We start from the raw sequence: 24,110 nt of genomic DNA on the forward strand, positions 1-24,110 counted from the left end.
TCGACCGTAAAATTTACTCGAGGAGGTTAAAAGTATGTGACCAAGAATGGAGAGTGTCGAAAGGTGATAGCGCTATTAAGCTTCGGGGCTTTTTCCCCATTGGATATAGTGTTGGACTATTATTAAGGCCTGGCCGAGTATAATTTAACTTGGATTGCATAATCCGTGAGCTTGACTTTATGCAAAGCAGAGGACTAACGAACAAGGCTCGCTGTCAATAACTAGTTCACGGTTCTAAACATTTGACAGGCCGTGGTTTTATTCAGTAACACTTTCTTACGCTCTCGCCTGTGCCGATGTAAAGCACGCGAAACTACCAATTATCTGACGAGAGGTTTTATGTCATCTCCAGTCTTTATAATGCTGGTGAGTTTTCCATCTCCCTCTATTTCCATTCGAGACTTGTCCTTTTTGGAGAGCCGCATTTTCTTTGTGCCGACTTGAAACTTATTTTGATTCCACAATTTAAATCGACCCCCCCCCCCCCTCTACACTCAGCGCTTTTTTGTCGTTTGTTCAATAATTCGTGTGTAAGGTGTCTATAGTAATGTATTCATCTTAAATATCCTCTGAACGAATTCGAATAGGTATATAGGTACCTATCAAAAAACTCCGGAACACGTGTATGCAATATTTTTGATGGGGGATAATGGACATCTTTTCCACACATTTGTATTTTTAGGTCCCCCCCCCCCCCAGGGGGTCCCGCCCCTGCACATATATCGAATATTTCAAACTGCACCCCCCTTTCTTTGATACTTCATGTGAAAATATAAAAAAATCAAAAGAAATAATAATAAAAAAAAAAATTCTTAGTGTGAGTTGATGTGTACCGCCGTTTCAAACTAGCAGCGGCCCCCAAATGAAATTAATCGGTCGACGACGGACCAAAACTAACCGAAAGTTAAAAAAATATGAGTGGGTAAGTGAATTTGGGCAAAAATCAACCTAGAATACTTTGTTTCTGCAATTTTATTTAGTCCCCGCCCTACATTTGAATTTCAAACTTGTCCCGATTTTGCCGCCAATCTTCTAGCCAATAGTAGAGGTGGTTGAAAAGAAGCTTCATTTTTTGCTTTTAGCACTCCGTCTTTATGTCTTTGGTTTAGATTAGAGTCCCTTTATAAGCGTCCAGCCCACGTACGTACAAACTGGGGCTCTCAAACTGGCACTAATTCTTCTACTTCTCAGCCACTTCTGCACGGAATGCCTTGAAAATTTCAAGGTCTGATCCGTGATGTATCCCGAATACATCGGTTACCCTCAAAGATCGTCGGCCCGACGATCTTTGAAAGGCAACAGTCAACAGTTCCATCGATGAGCCTCTTTGAGGCCCCTAGTTTGTAGGTGGGCTGGACGCTATACCACTGAGAGTCAAGACAACACCCGTCATGGAGTCACAAACGGGAATAAAGATTACACAAATTGAACGTTTTTCGTAATCTTTGATCATTCTTTGTAGAGTCCCTTTATACCCAGAGTTAAGACAACTCGATTATCAGCTGACTGGCAGCCGGCCTTGTCTGGCCATGGAGGCCGAAACGAGTGCACCCAAACGAACGATATTGAGGGATAAGGATCAGGAATCCTGCGATGTCTGTCACACAAAAACAACAACATCAACAAATTGATCAATTAAAAAGAAAATGAGATTGGTTTGTGAATAATTTCTTAATCTATTTTCATTTTGGACCGATGGAAATAACAATTCACTCTTGATAAACCACAATTAGGTAATATTTTCATTATTCTTGTTCACATTCGAGGTACCGCCATCTTGGTGCACTCGTTTCGGCCTCCATGAGCGAGAACCAATCAGAATTGGATTTTTTTTTAGGCCACTTTCAGCCCAACCAAAAGTGAGTTGTCTTAACTCTGGGTTAGAGTCCCTTTATACCCAGAGTTAAGACAACTCGATTATCAGCTGACTGGCAGCCGGCCTTTGCTGGCCATGGAGGCCGAAACGAGTGCACCCAAACGAACGATATTGAGGGATAAGGATCAGGAATCCTGCGATGTCTGTCACACAAAAACAACAACATCAACAAATTGATCAATTAAAAGGAAAATTAGATTGGTTTGTGAATAATTTCTTAATCTATTTTCATTTTAGACCGATGGAAATAACAATTTACTCTTGATAAACCACAATTAGGTAATATTTTCATTATTCTTGTTCACATTCGAGGTACCCGCCATCTTGGTGCACTCGTTTCGGCCTCCATGAGCGAGAACCAATCAGAATTGGATTTTTTTTTAGGCCACTTTCAGCCCAACCAAAAGTGAGTTGTCTTAACTCTGGTATAAAGGGACTCTACTCTGGGTATAAAGGGACTCTAATTCTTTGATCGGCTCATTCTTAAATTCCTTTCTCCGTTCCTTCTCTCATTCCGTTTGTTCCTTGTCGAACCCGAAATTCCTCGGTCCATTCCAGATTATAATCTTTGCAATTGGTGAAAATGTAATCTTTATTCCCGTTTGTGACACTGTGAAGGCCCAAAATCCGGTTAACCAATCAGAAATGGATTCGCATTATTGTCTTGACTCTCAGTATACAGGGACTCTAGTTTAGATGGCAGCCTGCTGTGTGAGCCCAAGTAAACCTAACCTATATCAACTTCAAAACTAGTCTCTGTTCAAAACGTTAGAGGTGTCGTCAGCTATAGAGTCCCTTTATACCCAGAGTTAAGACAACTCGATTATCAGCTGACTGGCAGCCGGCCTTGGCTGGCCATGGAAGCCGAAACGAGTGCACCCAAACGAACGATATTGAGGGATAAGGATCAGGAATCCTACGATGTCTGTCACACAAAAACAACAACATCAACAAAGTAATTCATTAAAAAGAAAATGAGGTTGGTTTGTGAATAATTTCTTAATCTATTTTCATTTTGGACCTATGGAAATAACAATTTACTCTTGATAAACCACAATTAGGTAATATTTTCATTATTCTTGTTCACATTCGAGGTACCGCCATCTTGGTGCACTCGTTTCGGCCTCCATGAGCGAGAACCAATCAGAATTGGATTTTTTTTTAGGCCACTTTCAGCCCAACCAAAAGTGAGTTGTCTTAACACTGGGTATAAAGGGACTCTAGTCAGCTAAGTTGACGGTTGTTTACTTTCGGTTCGCAGGCGTTTTCGCGTCAATACTATCCACATGAAAACATCTGACTCTCTCAGAAGCAAGAACACAAGCGTAGGTAAGTTTTTTAATAATTTCAAACCTTTTAACACTTTAATTTTTAGCCACACAGAAATCACAACCACAAAAAAGTCACAAATCATAACTGATAAGAAGTTTTTTTACGATACGATCATGAGACTGATGTTTTCAATGTGGATAGTAGCGGACGCCGCTTTGTTCAGAGGATCAAATTCGTCGTTGGCGCTTGCAAACCGAAAGTAAACAACCGTCAACTTATTTTAGCTGACGACACCTCTACGGGTCTCTAACACTGCTGGTCAGCCAAAACCATTCTAGAGGTGTAGTTCGTTGGCTTCATGAGCCGGACGTAAGAGCACCTATACAGGGTGTAACAAAAGTCCGTCCCACCCCTGCTAACTTTTGAACGAATTAAGCTAGGGAAATGAAACTTTGAGAATGTTCCTATCTCAAAGGGGACCATCTTTGGGGGGGGGGGGGGGGGGTAAAATTTTGGTCTTCCCTCAGGGGGGTCGGGGGCCCCCCAACTTTTTTTTTTCAAATAGCAACCCCTATCTTGTGATACTTCATTTGCAAGAGCATAAAATACTAAGAATTTTGGCACAAACCGCAGATCAATATCTTAATTTTTGACCGAGTTATGATAAGTCAAAGGTCAAATTTGACCTATTTTCAAAAAATCATAACTCCGGTTCAAATTATCTTAAAGAAAAAAACAAAACGGGAAAATTTACCAAATTGTCTTTGCTTTTAAGTAAAAATTGTAGAATTCACTTCGAACTAATTTTAAGGGGGGGTTCGGACCCCCAAATACGTCCATTTAAAAACATTATTACGTTGGCTAGAGTACCTTTATAGGAATCGTTCCGACTGACGACTTGGTCGACTTGATAGTCAACAGGGCACCCCGAATACGCACCGGATTGGTGCAGTTCGGCGGTGGCTGGTGCTCGTTCGGGGTGCTCGATTTTCGTAAACACCAATGGCGGCGAGGTTTGCGCGGGTTTTTTGAATTGACGCTGACGTGTGTCCGACGCCGCGCCGCCGCGCAGTGCAGTCTTCGCAGGCGGCTTCTTGTTTGAAGCTTTTAAACTGTTGCAATCTTATTCTTCATCATTATCTCGTAACTTCAGTTGTTGAAATGCCCAGAATAATTTACTTTAAGCGTCAATTGTTAACTTTGTATGTTGAACCTGTAAATGAAAAAGACCTGTGAAAAAGTGAATAATTCATTTTGAAAAGAAAAAATGAAGAAAAAAAATAAGTTGTTTCTTTCCTTCATGTTTTTTTTTAAAGGAATAGTTTATTATAAATTAGTTTCATCTTGAAGACCCCCTAAAAGCCTCATTTATCGGCCAGCCTAGGAAGGAAAAAAAAATATGCTAAAATTTACCGAAAGAAGAAGTTTTAAAAAGTTTTAGAGGGACTGTTGATTCTGAGCCTATCTCCTTCAAAAAGATTTGCGAGTGATTGTGACATGAAGCTATACTAGGAAAAGAAGAGAAAATAAAAAAAAGCCCCCCCCCCCCAAAAAAAAAAAAAAAAAAAAAAAAAAAAAAACTTAAAAGACTCACTAAGCGATAAAAATTTGTTCTAGCTCATTGTTCCAGATTTCCAAAAATCAGCGAAAAAATCTTTGAGCGAGAAATAAACTTTGGAGGCTCATGCGCTAATTGGGTTTGCTTGTTTATTCCCGCGTAATCACTGAACGAGAATCTTGAAGTTTTTACTTTCTCGCTTCTCTAGGGTAGAAGAAGTATTGTCATCCTTCAAGAAGAAAAAAAAAGAAAGAAAAAGTTGAAATTTCATCATTTGTAGACGTTTTTTTCTTCTTCTTTTCTTTTCTTTCTTCTCTCTTTTTTTCTCTCTTTAGATTTAAGAGATTGGAACTTAAATTCTTCGCGAACATCTGCAAAATCTCTGAACGGTTTTTGTTTCCTTTTTACTCGCAAATTAAAGACTATTTTTTCTTATAGGTATTTTATTCTTTACATATACCTACTCCGGGAATTTTTTTTGAACAAAATCCGCCAACATCGATTCACGTTCATTTAATTTCGTGAATAGATTGCGTTTATAAATTGAAGTTAAATGACTGACATAATGCTCCATTGTATGTCAAAATTCGTCAATTAAAGCTGATGTGCCTATGTAAAAAGTAGCGCTGATCAATGAGCGTGGACTGGTTTCAATCAAATATAAAAATTGTCATTTTCTGGAAAACATAATTTTCCTATTGCATAAAACGAAAATATGGAAACATCGCATGCCCTCATCAAGGTAGATTTGAAATTATTCACACAGTGTAAAATAATAAGTTTTCTCCATGATTTTTAATGATAATCGCAAACCAAAATCCACATTGCCCCATCACCCGCATCATAATAAGGGAGGGTTTAAAACGTTTGAGGAAGCTCTGAAGACTAACATACATGAAATTTGAACTTAATTTGACCAGAGGGTTGAGGGTTATGGTGGTCACACATTGGCCCCTCAGCCCTCACTCTGCCGCCATTTTACCCTTAAAAATAAATAAAAAAAACTCGAAAGAAAAAATGGCCCCACTTACGATTTCGCGGTTTTTACTTTTTCAATATAGGGACCTCTTCTAACACTTTCATCGAAGAAAATCGCGGGTGGTCTTCATAAAAAATTTAAACTTTCTAAAACGAACGCCGTGTGAGGTAAAATTTTCATTCAGAATTTATTTACCTATACGAGAGATTTAATGGAGATGTTCCATGCGTGAGGGATTTGCGATTTGACCATTGATTCTAATGTAAAAGTTCGCGCGAAACACGATGGAGCCACTTTATTTTGGGGACTCCAAAACTGAAAACATGGTAACCCTGCTAATGAATTTGCTCCCTATCTTTGCATGGAGAGTTTGTTTTGATGTAGACGTAGACTCTCAGGGTAGGGTGGGATATCCCCTCCATTTTGGCCTCACTTTGAGCGCTTTTTTTAAGCTTGGGAGACGATTTCTCGTGTTTCTCGCGAACTTTTATATAAGCATCAATGGTCAAATCGCAAATCCCTCACACATGCAACATCTCCAATGGGATCCGGCAGATTAGGGAAATAGCAGCTCTTGATGCCCTTGAAAGAAGACTACGTCCAAAACTTCTTCTTTCGCGCGGTTAACTTTAGCACACTGTTTTTTTCCTTCCTAGGCTGGCCGATAAATGAGACTTTTAGGGGTTTTTCCAAGGTGAAACTAATTTATAATAATTCCTTTTAAAAAAAAACATGAAGGAAAGACACAACTTATTTTTTTTTCTTTATTTTTTCTTTTCAAAATGAATTATTCACTTTTTCACAGGTCTTTTTTCATTTACAGGTTCAACATACATAGTTGACAATTGGACCGCGTTAAACAGAAAGGAACCAAGCCACATCAGCTATTGCCAAATTTAATTGGGCAATTTAATTTTTTACATGAAAACGGTTGTGCGGATTTTTGTGTAAATTTCAGTGAAAATTTTCCATGGTACGAAGCAAATTCCTTAAAATTTTCAAAGAAATCCGAACAAACGTTCTCTCGTAAAAAAATTATTTGCCCAGTTAAACTTGGCAATAGCTGATGTGGCTTGGTTCCTTTCTGTTAAACTCAGTCCAATTGACGCTTAAAGTAAATTATTCTGGGCATTTCAACAACTGAAGTTACGAGATAATAATGAAGAATAAGATTGCAACAGTTTAAAAGCTTCAGACAAGAAGCCGCCTGCGAAGACTGCACTGCGGGGCGGCGCGGCGTCGGATACACGTCAGCGTCAATTCAAAAAACCCGCGCAAACCTCGCCGCCATTGTTGTTTAAGAAAATCGAGCACCCCGAACGAGCACCAGCCACCGCCGAACTGCACCGATCCAGTGCGTATTCGGGGTGCCCTGTTGACTATCAAGTCGACCAAGTCGTCAGTCGGAAAAACCCACCTTGAAAGACAGAGTATGGCCATTCGTATCTTTTTACTACAGGAAAACTGTTCCGCTTTTTGATTGGTCAACGAGTTTTTAGGCTTCATGATGCTCCTAGGGCCGTAAATAAACAAAGAAGATGGCGGCTCACGCTCACCGTAACATCGATGAGAAGCTAAATTTGACAAAAATTTCAATTATGCGGCAGTAACAATTTAAACGAGCATATCTACGAATAGCACACGAAAAACACATGAACACATTGTTAAATTGCCTTTCACCTTTATCACAGGAAGATGTTAGATGTGCATAACCTCAATCTTGCTTGCTGATAACGGGAGTGAACAGATTGGCCCAGATATTCCGGACCACATTTCACCAAAAACTGCTGTTTGTCAAACCGCCGTCAACACCTACCAAGCGGCGAGTTGGCCTTCGGCCATGCTCGGCAATCTTCGTAGCCAATCAGGTTGCCGCTCGCCGCCCGTAATCTCAAAGAAGGTTCGGCCCCTACACTTTTCGAATTTTGGATTTTGGCATTCGGCCTGATTCTCTTTTCCTCTTTTCCGTAATTAATAACAATAAAAAATTCATTTAATAATTACTTAGCGGCACCTTGTCCAATTTGTGCCTAGCGCCTCTACAACTTTGCAAATTTGGACGTTACCTTTTGAACATTTCATCCCTTCCCTTTGAAATTACTTTGAATAAGTACACTTCACATATCACACGGGACTTTTATCCGCATATTTACTTGGCTTTATTCGCAAAGGATCTTTTAAGAAGTAAATTCTTTCGATAACTTATTGGGGATGGTCAAGTCACCAATTAGAGCCCGTCATTCCATGCCATTATTATTACAGGACTAGGTTTCTTACCTATAATTTGATGGGCACCGTGAGAATAATAGATAACCACAGTATTTGATCCGTGCCTTAAAAAATGAACTGCTGGTGGCAGAACCATCTTGGTGATGTTCATTAGGAATTTTAGACTTTATTCTATTTTTTCAGCAGATGAACCTTACATGGTAACTTGTAAAGTCTTGCCTCATTTTCCTTGAGTTCTACTTAGTTTGATGCCAAAAAACAAGAAAATTCATGGAGAAACGTGCCTTAAAGGTGATAGTTCCCCCTCATACTTACTATCAGAGTTCCAACGGAAAAAATCTTGTTGTCATAGGTAAATACGGTTTCCATTGCTTCTTCAGCTGTTAATAGACAACTATGCGGGTTTGCTGGAGAATTTGGTGACTGCTAGGATTGTTAATTAGTATCTCCGAAGCCTGGTTGTTATAGCTAAACTTAAAGCATTGGCTTCAACGCATCGCAAAACCAGAACCTTGGAGAGACCAGCGAACATCCATGAGAAAGTGAGTGAGGAGCAAGGTACCTAGCATTGTACATCCGTCTGGATTTCACAACTACCGTTCCTAGGGATTTAGGATTCAGATTCGCACATCAACCAGTAAGCTTTTCTCCCAATCATCTTGATATAGAGGCAGCTATGCAAGGCGCAGCCAGGTAGTCCAATGCTCAAGCCACTTAATCAACACAAATATTATCCTAACTTACAACAAAATGACTTGTTTCTTCTCTAACAATGGAACCGGAAAATGTTACTTTGAATGCGCGAGAAACTTCTTTGGTCGAGATGAAGAAACGTAAATGAAGAAATGAGTCCGGAACATCTCGACCAGGTACAGGCCGCTTTGTTTACATTAGGAGTCTGGAGTATCTCGCCGCAATTTCACTTGAAATCACCATGAACAGATCAACGGGGTAACTGATATTTGATTTTACGAAAGGGATAAATGTTAGACGCGGACGAAAGTTCTTTTGTCGAGGTGAAGAAACGCTAACGCTGAGAAATTGAGTCTGGAACATCTCGAGGAAGTCCGCTCTGGGTCCGCTTTGTTTATGTCCGGACTATGTCTCCGTTCGTTTGTTTACATTAGGAGCGAGTTTGACCCCGATGACAGACTTTGGTTTTTGATGAAAATTTGGTATGGAATATCTGGGCCAAACGCAAAAACCCTGATAACGGTCATCTTGTTTGTTTATTTACGGCCCTAAGAACATCGTGTCAGCCTATTTGCTCGCGACCAATGAAAAACCGGAACAGAAATGGCCATACTCTGTCTATAAAGGTACTCAAACGTTGGCAAGTCCCCGAATTTCGGGCAAAGTTAAAAAAAACGAAATTTAAGGTGATTAAATTTGACCGTTTAAATTTCGTTTTTTTTTAAAACTTTTCCCGAAATTTGGGGACTTGCAAACGTAATGTTGAACTGATTTTGACCTTACTGAGATAATGTGGAGGCAAATAGGCAAATCTAGGGGAAATTGGCTTATTTCGCGGGAAAATTGGATGACCGTGATAGTTCGAAGTGATTTCTACAATTTTTACTTAAAAGCAAAGACAATTTGGTAAATCTTTTCGTTTTGTTTTTTTCTTTACGATAATTTAAACCGGAGTTATGATTTTTTGAAAATAGGTCAAATGTGACCTTTGAACTATCATAACTCGGTCAAAAATTAAGATATTGATCTTCGGTTTCGCCAAAATTCTTAGTTTTTTATGCTCTTTCAAATGAGGTATCACAAGAAAGGGGTTGCTATTTGAAAAAAAAGTTGGGGGGCCCCCGACCCCCCCTGAGGGGGGGGAGACCAAAATTTTGACCCCCCCCCCCAAAAAAGATGGTCCCCTTTGAGTTAGGAACATTCCCAAAGTTTCATCCCCCAAGAGTACCTATATTGAGAGAGTATGGCCACTGGTGTTACCACCTCTGATTGGCTCTGCCATCATAGGCTGAATGGAGCCCTTAGGACCCAAAAATGGTGGACGCCATAAATTAATGTAATGCAAAATGACTCAAAATGATTTTTTTTTTGCTTTTCGTAATGAGAACGTTACCCAAATGCACTATTGCGACTCCTTTACATATTTTAAAGGCTAATCGTGTGCAATTTTTGAGAAAAATTATCCTCGATGTAGGGAGGTTGGCAGCAAGTGCGGTTGGTGATAACCGTCAAAAGTTGGCAATGACCCCCCTCCTATCCTCAAAAACCAGAACAAACAGTTTTGGGTCCTAAAAGCCTCTCCATGGGGCTCAGTGGCCATATACTCTCTTAAAATAGGTACTCTAGATCAAAGTAGACATGCTGATGACTGCTGGTCACCATCTACCATCAAAAATTGACGGGCCGTACTTTATTTTTGTTCAAAAAAGTAAGATCAGAATGGAGTGCCACCATTCATCATTTCCTGCCACAGGAAAAATTTCTGCCAAAGACATTGAATCACGTAGATCGTGCATCCTGTGTTACGGAAGGCGAAGCAACTTCTAAAAATTCGCATGTGATGAGTGGTGGCACCGACCCCCATCGATGAGTTCGTGTGTCCCAGTTGCGCACATCTGCGCATGCGCAGTAGCGGCTCCTGGCGGCTCCAGTGAATTTTTGTCGGATTGTGAGGCTGTTTTCCTTATTATGACAACTCACTTTTGGTTGGGCTGAAAGTGGCCTGAAAAAAAATCCAATTCTGATTGGTTCTCGCTCATGGAGGCCGAAACGAGTGCACCTAGATGGCGGTACCTTGAATGTGAACAAGAATAATGAAAATATTACCTAATTGTGGTTTATTAAGAGTAAATTGTTATATCCATCGGTCCAAAATGAAAATAGATTAAGAAATTATCCACAAACCAATCTCATTTTCTTTTTAATTGATCAATTTGTTGATGTTATTGTTTTTGTGTGACAGACATCGCAGGATTCCTGATCCTTATCCCTCAATATCGTTCGTTTGGGTGCACTCGTTTCGGCCTCCATGGCCACCCAAGGCCGGCTGCCCGCTGCCAGTCAGCTGATAATCGAGTTGTCTTAACTCTGGGTATAAAGGGACTCTATTTTCCTTGATTAATAATTAGTTCGGAAAAATGAAACAATGCTAATCGGGTGTAAAATTATGTGTTCTATAACTTTTCTTCTCAGGAATTTTGTCTGAAAATGGACTCTAAACGAGATATTCGTGAAAAACCGAGCGCGGGCATAAATTCTCCATTGCCTCTTCGAGTGCTTGGGACACTATGGAACGCCGTTAGTGTCAAAACCCTTTTCTTGCGCGCGCGGAATTTTTTCTGGCGCGCGGAATATTTTTCCGGCGCGCGGAAAGAAAAAACCCGTTTTCGATGAAAATCTCTGAATTTCCGGATTCCGCGCCGGTTTTCGATATATTTGCGCCGTTTGTGTCAAAACTATTTTTGTCGGCGCGCCGCTTCAAATCTGTTCCGCGCGCAGAATTTTCGATATATCGATTCCTGCTCGCCGATCGTGTCAAAACAGTTTTTTCCGGCATTGCACCGGAAAATAATTCCGCGCGCCACTTTTTCGATATATCGAAAATTCTGCGCGCGGAACAGATTTGGAGCGCCGCGCCGGAAAAAATAGTTTTGACACAAACGGCGAGCAGGAATCGATATATCGAAAATTCCGCGCGCGGAACAGATTTGGAGCGCCGCGCCGGAAAAAATAGTTTTGACACAAACGGCGAGCAGGAATCGATATATCGAAAATTCCGCGCGCGGAACAGATTTGAAGCGGCGCGCCGACAAAAATAGTTTTGACACAAACGGCGCAAATATATCGAAAACCGGCGCGGAATCCGGAAATTCAGAGATTTTCATCGAAAACGGGTTTTTTCTTTCCGCGCGCCGGAAAAATATTCCGCGCGCCAGAAAAAATTCCGCGCGCGCAAGAAAAGGGTTTTGACACTAACGGCGTTCCATAGGGACACACGCTCTCTCGTCTCTCCCCTTCCCCGCCCTCCCATCATGGGGCTCCGAGAGACTTGCCTCGCTCCGCCAGTACTAAACCGAGCCGAACGCACGGTCAACGTGATTCAATGTCTTTGATTTCTGCCAAGTTTTCATTTTAAAATGAAGCAAATTAATGAGTTTAAGACTGATGACTCCCGACACTTGGGAATTCGATCGTCTATCCACAGGGTTGCTAAAAGAAATTTCATCGAATGAAATTTCTTTCGACCGACAAAATGTCAAAAATGCTTATTTTTTCTAACAGAATTTGTTATTATTTTTAAAGAGAATAATATTCGTCAATTAGACCAGTTGGAGCGCGGTCTTCTCTCAGCTTTTCTCTTCTGGTCTTCTCTTACTCTTTCTCTTCTGGCAGTTCTGGCTCATCAAGGGGAGGGGGACCGGGAACCCTAACTTCAAATTTCAAACTGTTAATTTCTGAAAAAAATCAGAGACAAATGAAAAAATCATTTAAATTGTTTCAAAGATAGTTCAAGATCCCTCCCTCCCTTTTGTACAAAAAAAGAAGGATATACTATTCGGGGGTACTTAGTACTCGGATTCTTTATAGTCAAGAAATTTGTTTTGCTCCAAATATGAAAGCTAACGTCTTACTTTATCCGTAAAATGTATTTTGGTGTTCAACCGGTACGGCTGTGCGCTGTGTGTTCAACCAAAATTTAAGAAAAAAAATTCAAAATTATGTTTTTGCTGTTTTACTCAACTTTCTGGGCATTTCTAAAGTTCCCTTTCACAGTTTACCACGTGCATACAAATGAACTTAAGGAGATTCATAAGTTTCAAGGGTTTAATCCTGAATTCTGCGTGTTAAATGAAATTTCACGAAATTTAATGAAATTTCATGAAATTTCATTATGAAATTTCTTTTTATAATCTTTCATGAAATTTCTTAACTCTGTCAGAGTTGCTAAAAGAAATTTCATCGAATGAAATTTCATGAAATTTCACAAGAAATTTCATGAAATTTCTTTTTTCCCAATGAAATTTCTTTCGACCGACAAAATGTCAAAAATGCTTATTTTTTCTAACAGAATTTGTTTTTATTTTTAAAGAGAATAATATTCGTCAATTAGACCAGTTGGAGCGCGGTCTTCTCTCAGCTTTTCTCTTCTGGTCTTCTCTTACTCTTTCTCTTCTGGCAGTTCTGGCTTATCAAGGGGAGGGGAACCGGGGACCCTAACTTCAAATTTCAAACTGTTAATTTCTGAAAAAAATCAGAGACAAATGAAAAAATCATTTAAATTGTTTCAAAGATAGTTCAAGATCCCTCTCTTACCAAAATAGAACGATATACTATTAGGGGGTACTAGGATTCTTTATAGTCAAGAAATTTGTTTTGCTCCGAATATGAAAGCTAACGTCTTACTTTATCCGTAAAATTTATTTTGGTGTTCAACTGGTACGGCTGTGCGCTGTGTGTTCAACCAAAATTTAGGAAAAAAAATTCAAAATTATGTTTTTGCGGTTTTACTCAACTTTCTGGGCATTTCTAAAGTTCCCTTTCACAGTTTACCACGTGCATACAAATGAACTTAAGGAGATTCATAAGTTTCAAGGGTTTAATCCTGAATTCTGCGTGTTAAATGAAATTTCACGAAATTTCATGAAATTTCATGAAATTTCATTATGAAATTTCTTTTTATAAATCTTTCATGAAATTTCTTAACTCTGCGTAGGTTAAGGGGCCCGTTTAAATTACAATCAAATTAACATTCAAACGTTGGTGCGTTTAAACGCTAAAATTAATATCGCATAACCAAAATTGTGCAAAAAATCCCACAAAATTTTGACAAACGATAAACCGAACATAATAAATCAAAATAATCAAAACATCCAAAATGGCTGACGTTAAGGGGCCGCTGGAGAGCCAATCAGAGGCCAGTTGTTTAGTTCTGTCCATACCTGTGTAAATCTACCTTGCCCTCATCTAGTCATCTTCCACCAGCCGCATCGATGCGCCACTTTGAGAGATCTACTTTGATTGCTTTGATCGTGTGATACGGGCTATACTCTCTGGATCAGCTGGGCTGGGCCACTACTGTTATATCAGTAGTAGCGAAGCTAGCTAGTTTCGATCAGTTTCGATTTGACTGAATGACTGACTTCTTCCTTCCAGCTAATCGTTGCAGCCAGCAGGTCGAGTCGAATCGTAGTTAGTTTCGAGACACAGTGGTGAAGTGACGTTTCGCCGAAACAGCACATAAGTATCAGAAAGTCTGTGATTACTCAAGTTACAACTAAGCAAGGTATACCATTGTCGGGATTCTTTATTAAGCTTTGCTTGCTCCACCTGCTTGCCCATCAGTTGCCGAACAGATCTCTTGGCCCCAATAATCTGTAATTCAGCATAGGTAATTTCGTATCAGACCCTGCCTTAATAGATTATTTATCCCTTATTGTCTATTTCTACTGTGTTCCATAATTAATTTCTTCTGCAGTTCTGCATTCTTCTCTAAAAAGTCTAGAAATTCTCAGATTACGCACTATAAATGCTTGGCAACTGTAAGGGAGAGATTATGTAAATCTCCTTGTGTAACACCCATGCAAGACATACTTGTCTATCTCTCTGGAAGTTACATGAAAAAACCTAATTTATTTGGGACTCTTTTAGTATTTGCGTCGTTCCTTCTTCCTCACTGTTTTCACTCATAACAATAGGTAGGTATCCATGGAAGAGCGCCAAAACAATCAGCCTCCTTCATAGCTTTAACCCTTGTCAATAACCTTATCTCCATTTTAAGCTTTTTCTCTCCTATATTGTTACATGATTTTTCAATTCAATTTTCAGCATACCCGCCCTAACTCTAGGCTGGTCTCGTATCTCACTTCCTCACCTACAGCAGGTAATATCATATGATGGTAACATTTCTTTCCTGCTACTTAAATTTTCCATTTTTTAAAAGAAGTAACTATTCCGTTTTTCTTTTCCTTTTCCTTTTTCATTTCATAATCAGTATCATACCATTGCTTCTCATAAATATTCATGAAATTGCATCACAGTTTTTTTTCTTTTCCCCTCTTTTGATTGGAATGAGGTCTTTTGACAGTTAGTTGGTAGGTCAAGGTAAAGTTGCTGCAATGGAGGTTACTTCAGTTTAAGTTTCAAGCTCTGTAGTGTCAAAATTGTAGATACTCATCTTCCAATTTTTGTAAATTTATCCAGCTCACAACCCTCCCCTAAGTCCTATTTTTAATTGAAATCCACTTCTCTTTTTCCCTACATTTTAAAGGTCATAAATAAATTTTCAGCACTCTTTCAGCTTTGTATACCTAATTCTCATGGACAATTTGTGAGGCCTCCCCGAAAATTTGTTTTCTCAGAACCACAGCATATTCATGTATTCATTGAACTCATTTTAGAGAACCTGTGATCTAACATTTGCCAAGCTATGGTTGTGAAGCAGATTTTATCTTCCACTTTGGACACTCGTTGATGATCATCCGATCAGCGAGTCAAGGTGATGTCATCATGACTCTGCACTATGTAGAGTCTTGTATCAAGTCAGTTTGTGTGTGTAGACTGGCGTGTTTTGCCTCTTTGTTCTTTGCCTCTTCTTTATTAAGTCATAAAAATCTGTTTCATTATACCTACATCATTTTTATCCCAGCAAACCACTGAAATAGATTCATTACATACTATTCAAAATCTCTTAATCCTCTTAGACAAAAAGTATTTTTCTCTTCATGTGTTCTGAACTTTTATTTATTATATACTAAGATTTTAATTTTTACACTTATTTCGCACAAGTTAATAGCCGCAACTTGAAAAAAGAAGTTTTGAAGAAAGGTTTGATGCCAAAAAATCAGCTGGCAGGGCGCAATCCCTCCGAGATTAAATTACTAAGTTGGTCTGTATGCTTGGACTTAGTCTTAATTCATACTATGAAACCATTATCTCAGCAGGCGAAAGCTTTGTTGTAACCTCCTGATTTTTTATTTTCTTACAGGTTCTTTGCTTAGTATCAAGATGCCGTGTCCATTCCTTGCAAGGTTATCCAACTCTTACATCCGTAACTACAGTCAAAGTTTATTGAAAAACTTTGGAGCTCACTGTCCAGTTATGTCCAGGATGGTGAACACACTAAATTGTACAGAAAGTGCCGAAATCATGGAGGGTGCTCAGAAGTGCCCATTTTTGGCAGAGGCGAATAAAGAATCAGCCATCGTGAAAAAAGCAAGTCAGGAGATGGAAGATGATGTGATTGATCTCTCTCCTGCGAGTTCAGAAGGCAAGTCACGTATAATTGCATTCTCATTCAAATGTCTTGTTTTAGTAAATGCCTCACTCTGGAAATTTCAGAAATTTGTTTATTCCCTGTAAGTAAATCTGCTTTAGAGCCAGTTGTTTCTTTAAATTCTCACTTCTTTCTTGGAGACATTTTTCAGACCTTTCATGAAGTTAACATCAGCAAACTTTAATTCTTTTAAACAAACGAAGCATTCTCTGGAGTTTCTGTTGAATTTTAGGGAAACCATTAATATCCGCACTATTCAATCCGTAAGTAGAGAGGTTTTTTTTCATAAGAAAGACACACAAGAACTTGCATACATGCAAGACCGCTGCGCCATCAAGTCTAAGACAGACATGGGTGATTCCACATTAAAAGGAATCTTTTTCACTAAGTCTTTCTGCAAAACGATTGAAAACCAAGTTGATAAATCAACAAGGATGATGTCTCTGCACTTCTCCATGCTAAAAAAATACAGGGTGATCCAAAAGTCCCTTCCACCCCCTCTAACTTTTTACCTAATTGAGGTAAAGATTTGAAACTTGGGGGATATTCCTAGGTCAAAGGAAGCTACTTTTTGGCCCCTTTAAAATTTTCAGGGGGCCCCCCTTGGGGGGCAACGGCCCCCAACTTTTAATTTTCAAATGGGAAGACCCCCTTTGTGATAGCTCGTTCGAAAGAGCATAAAAGAGAAAACTTTTCGCGCAAACCCGAAGTCAATATCTCAAACCGTTTCAACATGGCGGCCGGTTAAAGTTCAAAATGGCCGAAAATTCACACCGGTTATTTGTCGATGGATTCGCGCGAAAATCGGTATGTTGGGGTATTTTGACACGAGAAAAACGAATTTGACGTTAGATTTTCAAAAAAACCGAAATTTCCAAAATGGCCGCCGGTTAAAGTTTAAAATGGCCGAAAATTGTCACCTCAGTTTTTTGCTGACGGATTTGCCTAAAACCTGGAATTTGAGAGTATTTTGGCATAAGATAAACAAATTTGAACTTAGATTTCTAAAAAAATCAATTTTTGGTCATTCTGAACTTTAACCGGCGGCCATTTTGGAAATTTCGGTTTTTTTGAAAATCTAACGTCAAATTCGTTTTTCTCTTGTCAAAATACCCCTACATGCCGATTTTCGCGCAAATCCATCGACAAATGACCGGTGTGAATTTTCGGCCATTTTGAACTTTAACCGGCCGCCATTTTGAAACGGTTTGAGATATTGACTTCGGGTTTGCGCGAAAAGTTTTCTTTTTTATGCTCTTTCGAACAAGTTATCACAAAGGGAGTCTTCTCATTTGAAAATTAAAAGTTGGAGGCCGTTGCCTCCCTAAGGAGCCCCCCTTGAAAATTTTAGGGGGGCCAAAAAGTAGCTCCCTTTGACCTAGAAATATCCCCCAAGTTTCAAATCTTTACCTCAATTAGGTAAAAAGTTAGAGGGGGTGGAAGGGACTTTTGGATCACCCTGTGTGATAAATTATGATTATATTTTAAAAATTTAAAAAGTACCAGACTAGGTCAACAGTTAAAATGGAATAAAATTCAAAACTCACTAGTCAGCGAAATTACGAAAACCGTCCGACGCGCGATTCGACCCGTTGGATCAACATTAGGGCGCGACTGGTATGTTTTTCAGATATGCGGTGGTTGCTGGGCCTTCCTTTGTTGTCCTTGTTGCCAGATGTTCCAAACAACTTTAATAATGTGTTGGGTGGCGGAAATTCTACATTCATCAGGTGGTCTTTCTTTTGCTTTTGGATGAAGATATTTTCCCAACATGTCAGTCTATTGACATTATTTTCTTCCTTCAGTAATTGAGGTTCAAAATCTATGTCGTGTTTTTCTTCCCAAAAATGTGCTGCTATTGCTGTTTTTTCTATCGCTTGATTTTTTGTGTGTCTGGCGTGTTCTTGAGCTCAAATTTTTATGGATCTCGACGTTTTTCCTATGTAAACTTTAGGGCAATTTTTACATTGTATTTTATACACTCCTGCTTTTTGTAACCTGTCTGCCTCATTTGTTATTTTTTTGCCGAATTGTCCTTGGAAACAGTATGGATTATAGAAACACAATTTTATATTGTATAAGTTGAAAATACGTTTGAAACTAGGCCAATATTTTGGGTGGTAGGTACAATGGTGGTGGTACAGTGGTGATAAATCGGATTGTGGAAATTGGTAAGAAAAATGAGTGCCCGAAAAATGCCTCCAAAAATTACTGGGAAAAATTAAAAGGGATAGAAATGATACAACCTTGTCAAAAATAGAAAAAACGGAAGGAACATACAGAAGGTTTACCTACCACCTAAAATATTGGCCCAGTTTCAAATGTATTTTCAACTCATACAATATAAAATTGTGTTTTTATAATCCAAACTGATTCCGAAGACAATTCGGCAAAAAAATAACAAATGAGGCAGACAGGTTACAAAAAGCAGGAGTGTATAAAATACAATGTAAAAATTGCCCTAAAGTTTACATAGGAAAAACGTCGAGATCCATAAAAATTCGAGCTCAAGAACACGCCAGACACACAAAAAATCAAGCGATAGAAAAAACAGCAATAGCAGCACATTTTTGGGAAGAAAAACACGACATAGATTTTGAACCTCAATTACTGAAGGAAGAAAATAATGTCAATAGACTGACATGTTGGGAAAATATCTTCATCCAAAAGCAAAAGAAAGACCACCTGATGAATGTAGAATTTCCGCCACCCAACACATTATTAAAGTTGTTTGGAACATCTGGCAACAAGGACAACAAAGGAAGGCCCAGCAACCACCGCATATCTGAAAAACATACCAGTCGCGCCCTAATGTTGATCCAACGGGTCGAATCGCGCGTCGGACGGTTTTCGTAATTTCGCTGACTAGTGAGTTTTAAATTCTGTTTCATTTTAATCATGATTGTATTCGGCAATAGAAGTCTTTAAAGGCCGAAAATGTCCGGTCGGTCATGGGTCGCCAACCCTGATTTTGAAGCAAAAGAGCAATTTGCGTCAGTTAATCAGTACTGATCATGGATTCTTTGGCAGTATTTGCCGAAAGGAGACTCTAAGGTTCCAAAAATATGCCATTTTGAACTGGAATGTTTATTTTTTAGTGAGATTAGTTATTAGAAAGATTGTTGCCACAGTTGGCAACATATTTTTGCAGTTGTATCAAGTGAATGGTTTATCTCGCCAGATGAAACCAGGAGTTCAAAACTTTCCTCAAAGTCTTCTTGACCAAACTATTACTGTTAAGTTGGCTTTGGTCACAATGAAAACTAAAATTTTGATGATAACCGGTGATTTTTAGGCATGTGGCCCTAATTACACACTACACAAAATCTCTACCTATTTAATATTATTAAACTAACAGGAAGTCCCCAAAGTGTAGAAAACTTTTAAGACAGCACTAATTTCACCTCATATCTCAAGAATTGCCAAGTTTCATCTTTTGTATCATCTTGCATTTCACAATTACAAATATACAAGTGTCAAGTGTCAAGTTTCAATATACAAGTGTCGGTTACGTGACCAACATAATTTGGTAGTGCCACCATGTTTACGTGGACCTCCAGCAGTCCCACAGGAGCAGCTGATACCTGTGATTCAGTGACTTGTTTGTCAATCACTATAACTTTGTACTGATTCAAAATAGTTCGTACTTTAGCTGGAAAAAGGAAGGTTAATACCTTTAAAATGAAGGAATGAAATTTGTTTAAAATTGGTGCGCTCTTATTTTCAAGGTGGTTTATTTAATGATAAAAGTATAGAAGCTTTACTTCAGGATCATGTTAGTCAGAAAGCGATGCTGCAGACTGGGCAACGCTTTAGGGTGATTTCATGATAACAGGAATAGCTGAAATGTGCAACACTCTAAAAATGAAGGTGCCTTAATTTTAAACAAATTTCATTACTTTATTTTAAAGGTATTAACCTTCCTTTTTCCAGCTTTGGCACGAACTATTTTGAATCAGTACAAAGTTATAGTGATTGACAAACAAGCCACTGAATCACAGATATCAGCTGCTCCCCTGGGACTGCCGGATGTCCCTGTAAACATGGCGGCACTACCAGTACCAAAAAATAAACATTTCAGTTCAAAATGGCAATTTTTTGGAACCTTAGAGTCTCCTTTTGGCAAATATTGTCAAAGAATCCATGATCAGTACTGATTTACTAACGCAAATTGATCTTTTGCTTTAAAATCGGGGTTGGTCCGGACACTATCGGCCTTTAAAGTCTTTCATTACCAAATACAATCATAATTTATCATATTTTTTTAGCATGGATAAGTGCAGAGACATCATCCTTGTTGATTTATCAACTTGCTTTTCAATCATTTTGCCATAAGTCGTTTACAACCCTTGGCAACATGACTATTTCTTTTATCGTGAAATCACCCTTTAGTAAGCAGATCAGCAACTGATTCTGCTCTAGGAATGTATGCAAGTAGAATTTGATTTTCTGCAACTGTATGCCTGATATTTGATGCTGATATGTTTGGTTCGTTAATGAAACATCATTTTTGGTTAATCTGTGGGCACTTTGGTTATCATTATTTAACTCAATAGGGCGGTCAAGGAAAAGAAGTTCATTTAAAATAAATCTAAGAAAGATTGCCCTTTTGGCTGCTAGAGTCGTAGTTATGTACTCAGCTTCTGTACCGCTTAAAGCAACACATTCCTGCTTTTTTGCTTCCCAAGAAATTGGGTCCTGATCCTGAGCATACATAAAAACATTTCCGCAAAAGATTTGCGGTCAAGGGAATTATGTCCCCTGTCTGAATCTGAGAATCCTGTCAAATCGTCTGTACTTTTTGTGTAAATAATACTTAGGTCAATTGTTCCCTTAAGACATTTAAGAAGGTGTTGCACAGCTTTCTAATGCTGTAAGTTATAACAAGTATTAAACTAGTTTTAATAGCTGCAGGTAAAAGCAATAGGTATCTGGGCGAGTGTTTACGATTAAATACATTAGAGGTCCTTGTTTGTTGGGTTCTAAGGACAATTTGTGTTCCATAGGAGTTTTCATCGATTTTGCATAAGCCATGTTAAAGTACTGTAGTAGATCTCTAATGAGGGGAGCTTGATTAATTTTGATCGAGTTTTTTGACTGTTCAATGCTTAAACCTAAGCAAGACTTGGCCAGACGTAAGTCTTTGATACTGAAAGTCATCTTTAAAGGACCCCGCACACCTCTTATGGGAAGCTGCACCACGACCGATTGCCTTCTGACTTATGTTTTTCGATTCTCCTCAAGATGCTGATCAAAAGTTATAATTGCGCCAACTTTCTGCGATGCACCGTTTTCGCAAAAAACCTAAGAGAAGATTCAATTATTCGGCGACTATGAATAAAAAAGAACAAAGCATTTTAGGACAGGCCCGATGTAAATAAGGAAAAAACGTAGCGCGTGTCCGTCTTCTTATCTGTACCTGCCAACTCAGAGGCTATCTCTCTCCCGCACTCGCCCGGTAGACGCTCAGACTTTCCTGTCCTTATGCTCCTCAAGAATCTGATTTGGATGGTCGAGCAAAACGACGAGCGGAATCCGAGATAAGACTGCCGCTCAGTGCGGGAGTTCCCCTGATTTGTTCACTCGAGTACTGAAATGAGGAATCTTTCTGGCTTTTTATCGCTGAATAATTGAATCTTCTCTTAGGTTTTTTGCGAAAACGGTGCATCGTAGAAAGTTGGCGCAATTATAACTTTTGATCAGCATCTTGAGGAGAATCGAAAAACATAAGTCATAAGGCATAAGTCAGAAGGCAATCGGTCGTGGTGCAGCTTCCCATAAGAGGTGTGCGGGGTCCTTTCTTTTTAGTGCACATGTTTCCTGATCATCATTTGATAATACATGAAAATCATTGACATGGAGGGCAATTAATGTACAAGAATCATAATTATTGATTTTGAAATAGCAACAAGGTTCCAATTCCGATTTGGTGTAACCTAACTCAGTTAGCTTTGAGACTACTTTCTCATTCCTAACCCTGGAGGATAGTTTTAAGCCATACATAGCCTTTTTAAGAGACAAACTTTTCTTTTGTCTCCTAAAACAAATACTTCTGGTTGTTCCTTATAAATCGTTTCCTTCAGCTCGCCATTCAAAGAGGCTGACAATGTGTTTACTTACACCTAATTGCTGAATAGTTAAACCTATAGTCCATTTCACGAAACCTGAGACTTTTTATTCGGCATTTAATTCCTTGAATGGCAATGCATCAGTCTCGGACTCGGTGATCGGACCGCTCGCTGGATACCCTCTTTTGTTCAGTGAACATGGGCCTGCAACCCGTCCATTGTGAGGTTAGGAACAATGGGCACCCTTCATCCCTCCCTAGTGAGTCCTAGTATCCGGACCGAAATTTTTTTCTCGCTGAAAAGATCATCTTGTCCCGTGAAAATTTAGTTCCAACTTGAAATGATGATAAAAACTTACTAAAATTTCGTTCAATTATCTCAATTTTAAGCTGACATACGGTATTTCGAGGCGAATCGCGGTCATACGCAATCGTCGTATATTAGCTCAAAATTGAGACAATTGGACTGAATTTCAGTGGGTTTTTATCATAATTTCACGCTGGAACCAAATTTTCACGCCATAAAATGAATTATTCAGTGAGAAAAGAATTTTGGTCCCGGTACTAGGGCTCATTAAGGAGGGATGAAGGGTGTCCATTGTTCCTACCCTCACAATGGACGGGTTGCCAGCCTATGGTCGTTGAACCAAAGAGGGTGTCCGGCGAGCGGTCCAGTCACAGAGTCCGAGACTGATGCGTTGCCATTTACGGATATCAATGCCGAAGAAAAAGTCTCAGGTTTTGTGAAATGGACTATAGCTGAGCTGATAATGCAAACAACAATCTAAGGGAGGGCTTACTAATAACAGGAGTGAAAGTGTCTGTGTAGTCTGTGCCAAAATGTTGTGTGAAGCCTTTGGTTACAAGCCTGGCTTTAAATTTTGGGTTATTGGAATTCGGTTCTTTGACTTTGAACACCTACTTACACTTAACAATATTTTTAAGCTGTAGTCTATCAACAAGTACCCAGGTTGAGTTTTCTTTCAATGATGTGATTTCTTCTCACATAGCAGCTTGCCATTTGGAGCTGTCATCACTTTTAATGGCTTGTTGGTACGATGTAGGGGTCTCTTCCACACATAGCGTTACAAAATCAGGATAAGTTTTGGGTTTTCGATCACGGACCGGAAATCGTCAAACTTCGTCAACCAAACTCTCCTGATCTTAGATTTCAAGGCTCTTGCGCACATCATTATTGGCATTATTTTTGCGCACTAGATTTTCACAATTCATGGGCACTTTCGGTACTTCAGTGTCAGAAATTTCATATTCAGCATATTCATGAGATTCTGGTTCTAGACCAGGTTCAGACTGAAATTTTTCTGCACAATTTTCAATCGACTGAACTTCGATACCGAAGGTGTCTTTTCCAGGTGTCTCAACGTCGAATAAGCGATAACCTTAGGTGTTTTCCACTTACCCTGCCATGATGAATTCTTCACATCTTGTGTTGAATTTCTTCATTAGAGTTTTTGGGATGGGCTTGAATGCTTTTGAGCCAAAAACTCGGAGCTGACTCACGTCGACTCTCTTGCCTGTGAAGGCTTCTTCAGATGTCTTATTGTTGCCAGCAGCTGTTGGAGAGCGATTGTTGAAATAAATGGCACACATCATTGCTTCTTTCCAGAATTTCACATCAAGTTTTGAGTCTAAAAGCATGCAACGAGCTTTTTTGATGATCGTGCGATTTGTTCGCTCAGAAACACCATTTTGAATTGTAGTGTACGGAATAGTTCTTTGGCTGGGGATATCATGTTCTTCGAAAAATTCTTCAAAACGTTTGTCGCAGCACTTCGTTCCATTGTCAGACCATAATATCTTGATTTTAAAAATGCTCGATTTCCAATTTCCTGGTAGCTCGGGTACCTTTTCTGCACCTTGATG

General features: G+C 39.2%; 1 protein-coding gene across 5 annotated transcripts in view; it reads left to right on the forward strand.

The window, feature by feature from the left end:
- The first annotated feature begins 350 nt into the window (after positions 1-350).
- Alas (5-aminolevulinate synthase) overlaps positions 351-24,110 on the forward strand; it is a 68,063-nt gene continuing 44,303 nt past the window's right edge. The window contains exons 1-4 of one of the 5 annotated variants that reach the window (XM_072306468.1): positions 351-366; positions 14,041-14,170; positions 14,713-14,767; positions 15,872-16,153. In XM_072306468.1, coding sequence (XP_072162569.1) covers positions 15,892-16,153 — 262 coding nt within the window. In that variant the 5' untranslated portion in view covers positions 351-366; positions 14,041-14,170; positions 14,713-14,767; positions 15,872-15,891. Of the gene's footprint in view, positions 367-13,944; positions 14,276-14,712; positions 14,768-15,871; positions 16,154-24,110 lie in introns of those variants that run through there. The other 4 variants (XM_072306469.1, XM_072306471.1, XM_072306470.1 and 1 more) reach the window with 4 other exon arrangements.

The sequence above is a fragment of the Bemisia tabaci genome, chromosome 1 (genome assembly GCF_918797505.1).
Source record: "Bemisia tabaci chromosome 1, PGI_BMITA_v3".
NCBI classification, from domain to species: Eukaryota; Metazoa; Arthropoda; class Insecta; order Hemiptera; family Aleyrodidae; genus Bemisia; species Bemisia tabaci.